Source organism: Aptenodytes forsteri, unplaced genomic scaffold (assembly GCF_000699145.1).
Source record: "Aptenodytes forsteri isolate BGI_AS27 unplaced genomic scaffold, ASM69914v1 Scaffold164, whole genome shotgun sequence".
In the NCBI taxonomy this organism is placed as follows: domain Eukaryota; kingdom Metazoa; phylum Chordata; class Aves; order Sphenisciformes; family Spheniscidae; genus Aptenodytes; species Aptenodytes forsteri.
The window spans coordinates 1941042-1947332 of record NW_008795527.1 but is presented as its reverse complement, the minus strand read 5'-3'; the positions used below and the strand labels follow the sequence as shown (position 1 = coordinate 1947332).

Here is a 6291-nt window from a genome sequence, read left to right as displayed (position 1 = left end):
TGTTAAACTCAGTAATTGAATGTTTTCCTATGTGAGTGTGCTCTCTATTGTGTGTGCATGTGCGTGTGTATGATCTGCTGGCAAATTTCAAGCCAGTCTAGCTGGTGAGTAGAGCGAGTGGTCTGAGTGCCAGCAACTGGAGATAGAGACTGCGGGTCGAAGGGACATGCAGGTCTGAGGGCTCGCAACTGGAGAGACTGTCTGGATACCAGCTATTGAACAGACTGAGCATCTAACAGCTGCTGATGAAGGGACCTGTCTGTGTGTGTGATTCGAATATGAATTTAAAGCTGGAATAACTGGTGAGCAGGAGAAGAGGTGTGGGAGCCAGCTACCAGAGAGACCACGGGTTGGGACAGTGGAGGGACCAAGTCTGAGAGCCCAGCTATTGAACAGACTGAGCATCTAACAGCTGCTGATGAAGGGACCTGTCTGTGTGTGTGATTCGAATATGAATTTAAAGCTGGAATAACTGGTGAGCAGGAGAAGAGGTGTGGGAGCCAGCTACCAGAGAGACCACGGGTTGGGACAGTGGAGGGACCAAGGGTCTGAGAGCCAGCTGCTGGAGAGACCACCAGTCTGGAACAGCTACTGGAGGGACCTGTTTGCGTGTGTTTGGGTGGGAGATCTGCTAGCAAGCTTTCAGTCTGATTAGCCTGTGAGTGAGAAGAGGATCAGCCCATTTGTATGTTTATGTGAGTCTTGTTGGTGTGTATGTGGAGACTGTAACGTTGCTGCTCTCTTGTCTGTTGGTAGTCAGCTGTGGCTGTATAGTGTGTGTATGTACATGTGGTGTGGTTTTGGGGGGATGCCTAGCCCCACCATTGGCCAGACCTGGTGTCAAGGTAATGCAGCATCTGAGGGCCAGAAGAAAGAATCCCTTAGATCCTGTAGTTCACCAGATTTGTTTTCCCTATAACTGGTGAGAATTCAGCTTCTCTTCAAAGCTTACTAAAAACTCAGTTTTGGAGGAAGCCTAAACACACAATATTCCACTTAGAAGGGAACGGTTTTCATAAGAAATATGAAATGGAAATATGGGCTTATAATGAAGTAGCCCCTTCCGCGTGTGTATCTGGTAGCTGTAATATCATTCACATTAACAGAGGAATCAGGACACCCACAGGGCAGATCTTGTAGGACATTAGGGAGGGCATTATCTCAGATATAAAACCCAAGATAATTGCATTACAATATGATTTTGGTTAGATGTTATTCCTCTGTGGGGGTCCAAGAAGCTAGGTTTTATTTGCGGCAAATTCTTGACAAGTCGCCTTTCAGATTTATATCTAACATGACTCATAAACAACAGGAAAAGTGCTTTCTCTACATTTTACTTCATTTTCTTTAGCTGCATATGACACAAAGGGTACCAGTGGTTTTGATCCTGCTTCTGTTTGTTATTCATATCATAGGTTTCTTTTTATTTGTACCATGCTTCATTATTCATACTATGCTTCTTTTAATTTTACTTAAAATGCTTTCAATTATACAGCCATTGTTCTGAAATTAGGTTTTACAACCCACAGGACATGTCGCACAGAAGTAAATAAAATTTATACTACACTGCCACTGAAGTAAACTACAACAATTATCATTGCCTTGTACATCAAGTGTTTGTACAGAATAAATACATTATTCATAACATGAAGATAGGTTTGCATTTCAGTTCTCATATGTTTCCTTTTCATGACCTTTAGTTTTGAAAACACGTTGCAGCTTTCCCAAGTCTTTCAGTTTCTGTCTTCATTATTTCATTCCAGTATTAACGTAACTGTTAGAATTCATATCCCTAAAAATATCAGACAAATAAAACATAATCTGTTATAATCAGGTGAGACAGTGAGAAAGGAACGAAAGGAAACAAATTAAATAAGAGAGAGTCTTGGCTTCTGATATATTAGTTATCTTTCCTGGCCTGAACGTCTACTTTACGCATGTGTCAGATATAAGTTAGGGATAGCCAACTGAAACTTGGTTCCAAGACAAATGGACAGTTCAGATAAAGCAGCAGATAGGATAAGAAGGACTGTTATTGAAGAGCTGGTTTAAATTATTCTTAGTAATGGGCAGGAAATATTTTTCGTATCCTGAAAAAATTTCTGAGATGTCAAAAAAAATTTTTCATCTTAACTTGGAATGAAAAATCAAAATCTCAAACATTGTCTCAGTAAGACAATCTGAAAAAAAAATAGGTTTGGATGAGAAAAAAACCAGCATTTTCAAAATGCTGCAATTCAGCTTGGAATTTTGTCTTTTTTTAACTCTCTAATTTGCATAAATTTAGAATTTAGAAAATGGAAGAGTAATTTTTAGGTAGTTTTGTTTGGTCATGTTATAGTGCTGAAATGGGATATTTTAATGATTCTGAACCTTTTTCACCAAAGCTTTAACCTTTTCAAAATGAAACCTGATCTAAAAAAGTGTTGTCAAACCTAATCTTGACATATGAACATTTTCGGCTTTGGCTATTTGGCATCTTCTCATTAGAAAAGATTTCATAAAGAGATTCTTTACTAGTTCTTGTGATGAGAATTTTTAATTTGATGAACTGCAAATCTTTCTTTAGGCAAATTGGACTCATATTGAAATGCTTAGGGAATATCCCTTGAGGAAGACTGGTTGTATTTGATCATCACTAACCTGATTTAATATGCATTTTAATATATGGCTTGAACGCTTGCATAGTATTACCTGGTTCAGATTCCTGAACATCTTGAGACAGATTGACGGACAGTGACTTCCCAAATCTCTGTGGCAAATTGAGAAGTGATTGACTGGAACTTTTAACAAGTGGAGATCTCCCAAGCCTGTGTGATACCTTTGGAGCGTGCCTAGGTACATTCTCTCCAAAAGCTCTTCCAAATCTCAGAGGCAAATTAGCAATTGGTTTAATGCTTCTTTCTTCTGGATAATTTCTTCCAAACCTGAGAGGTAAATTAGCAACTGAATTTGGCATCTTGTTTACGGTAGGAGGGTTCATTTTAATAATATTTTTTGATCCCCAGTCTTTCATTTCTTCAAAATTGAGACTCCTCTGCTTTTCTTCCAAGATATTATCTTTAATCTAAAGAAAAATGATTTAAAAAAGGATGCTATCATTTTATAGGTCATTAGTCCAGCTACCAATCACACAAAGCATTCATTTTCATATGTCATTAGAAAGCTGCTGGGTAACACTCTTTTTTTGATATCTAATGCTTTTTAGCTGTATTTACTAAACTCCATTGTAGTGTGAGCTACTTCACGTGGATTACTTCATATGCAGACATTGTCCTGCTTACCTTTTCCGTACACTGACCACAAGAGCACATCTCCTTATCAGTGTCCACAACTGTTCAAATGGTGTCAATCGGAAATATTTCTGGGCATAGGTGTCAGTACCTGTGCCATCAGTTAAGTGTGGACAGGAGTCATTGTCAGGTCCGTATTTGCTAATATCACCAACTGAAGCTGTCTGGAGGGGAAAATGCTAACTATTTAGTGACTTGACACAGACCCAGACTCTTACTCATCTGGTCTGGATGAACAGGAGGACGGGCCAAGCTACCTGAAGGTGTAGCTCATTTCTTCCTAAGGACTGGGTGGATGCTTTTGACCCAATATCCTGCTGGGCTAACAGCCAAGGAAATGAATGGAAAGTGGGTGAAGTCCACATCATGCCTGTTGTGGCCTTGCTGCATAGAGATTGCCCTGAGCTTTAAGTTGCTTTAGTCCTCCACTAGTACACAAGATGCATTAGGAGCTCCTGGGCTCCTAATTTTTGTGCAACCAGCAAAAAATCTACTTTCTGTGTCTATGCTGGCAGACGTTGAAGAACTGGGCCTAGCATATTACCTGTCTCTTGACGTAAAGGGCAGCTGTTGCCTGAAAAATAGCTATATCAGCATGACCCTTTCCTATATAGCAGTGTTCCTTCCCTAGGCATATTGAAAATCACTTATTTTTGCGACAAAAATAAGTTTCCAAGCCTTAACAGCAAATATGTACAAATACATTTTTTAATTTCAGTTGAAGACAGAAATGATACTAATCCTAATTTCAGTTCCTTATCCCCATTTGGTGACTTTCCCAGGAGCTTCTCCAGCTACTGGGAAGTATCATACTCCATGATTAAAATCATACTTTTAATCATACTCCATGATTAAAATATTAAATAAACGATCCCTCTGATTGCACCTGCACACCCCTTCTGAAGTATATAAGACAGTTAGCTGAAGACAGGAGGATTTCACTAGCATAATTAAAGTTGTATTTTGGTTTGAAGGATCTTTATTACACCAATAATGATGACTCAAAAGAGAGGATGGCTCTTATTTCCCAGGGAGTATTTGCAGGGCAGACAAGAAAAATAATACAGATGAACTGTGCAAATTTGATTTGGCATCTATTGAGACATAATAAATGTGCAACCCTGCAAAGATATTTTTATAGTCAATTTCCAGAGTAGAATTTTAAGACCATTAACTATATTAGATTTATAATGTTCTCTGTTTATCATTATTCTTTGAGTATTACAAGCATGCCTTTATTAATTTTGGATTAATAATGTATCTGTTATATTATGTGCATAAAATGCCTGACAGGAATGTTAATTGAGGCCCCACTGTGTAAGTAAGAAACATTTCAGAAAAAGTCTCAACCTGATCGCAAGGCTGTATTGAGAGAAAATTGAAACATGAATTGATTTGCACAGTATGTGTGTCTGAGCAAATGAATTTCCTGAAAATTCTTTCAACAAGCCTTTTTCATACTGCTAGTGCTGTAATGCTGAATACCGTGCAATGAGGTTAGGAGAGCCTTTGCCAAAAAATTCAAAGTGCTCAGGATCTGACCCACCGTTCCCCCAAATAATGTCATAGTAATACAGATCTTACCTCGTAATATTTATCATCATCATCTTCTCTGCTCTGCAGACTAGACTTCATCGGTTCATCTAGGCAGATACTATTCGATGTTAGAAAGACCACTGTAGCTAAAGCAAATAGAATAAACTCCTTGGTTGAAATGATTTTCATTTTTCTCAAATTAAGCTTACTTAGAGAGCTCAGAATCTGTACAGAAAAGAAAACTGCCATCATTTTATATGATCAGAAAACAAAAAGATTTTGTTCCCTATGACATCAGTCTCAAAAGCTTCAATTCTTAATATTAATTAGGGAAGTAATTTGAATATATTTGAAGAATGTTGGGAATTTCTTTTGTGAACCTTTTTAACCAATATAGCTTCTTGTTAGGGACACGCTGACTTTACAAATATTTTCTTCTGGTGAAATATGTCTTAATTAGCTAAATTTGAGAGCCATAACATTAGGGACTTACAACAGCGACAATGTTCCATCACTAGTAGACAAAAACACCTTGTTTCTTTCTTTTGTATCAGTGTCCTCAGAAGGATTCTTCTGCTTAAATGGTCCTTTTGGACCATATAATGCTTGTTTATAGTTATGTACAACTAGGGACATTTGGCCCATTGAAATCAAGTGCTGTCTATTGAAGTGGTTGATCAGGTCATAAGAGATGTTATGCATCAATGAGATCTATTGACGTACATAGTGTCTATGCTCTAAATTGAACATGTTAATTTGTGTTCAGACTTAATTAGGATCATGCTTTTAAAACCCTGCCCATCAGTGAAGTTTTTAGAAATTTTGAAGATTATGTTAGATCTATATTCTTAAGGCCACATTTCCAACAGCAGTTTTTAAAAAGGCATCTGCCACTTTGCTGCACGTGGTGAAAGCACTGGACTGCCTGTGCGTGTTCTGTCCCAGAAGGGGATACAGGCTGCACACTAAATGTGTCCTTAAAGCACACACTGAATTGGTTGCTAGATAGGCTGGTGAGCCAGACTGCCATAAAAAAGCATATTGTGTTGTTCTTCCATTTGTTATTCTTAAATTCGTGAAATGATTGCCTAAATCTCATATGTTAATACTTAAAATCTGCTACATAAGGAGCAATCTGATTGCACATGGCAAACACTCATACTGGAAAACTGGGCTCTAGACAAGTTCTTTTGCAATTCAACACCGGGGTTGTAAAATGTCCGTTCCATCACGGCACTGGCAAAGTTGTCCCAAAAGAACATGTTTTATGCTGTGGGCAGCATGGACTGTTCATCTGTTGACAGCATGTTACTGTGTTTACTGCGCTGTGGAGCTGAAGGATTTGCAAATAACCTCATTTTAGAATTAAGGTGGCTGTTTTTATGGGTTTAAAGTTGTGTGGCATGCATGGAATCATTTCTGCCTTAGATTCTCTGAAACTGAGATCCTGGAGGCCTTAAGC

The 6291-nt window shown here is 38.3% G+C and overlaps 1 protein-coding gene across 1 annotated transcript; it reads right to left on the bottom strand.

Moving 5' to 3' along the window:
* Positions 1-1335: 1335 nt before the first annotated feature.
* On the bottom strand, positions 1336-5052 carry NPVF (neuropeptide VF precursor). The gene is made up of 3 exons (XM_009282038.1): positions 4878-5052; positions 2695-3067; positions 1336-1792 (listed from the first exon to the last, which is right to left on the bottom strand). Exons 1-3 carry the CDS (start codon positions 5016-5018, stop codon positions 1785-1787), a joined length of 522 nt encoding a protein of 173 aa, XP_009280313.1. The 5' UTR covers positions 5019-5052; the 3' UTR covers positions 1336-1784.
* Between the last annotated feature and the right edge of the window lie 1239 nt (positions 5053-6291).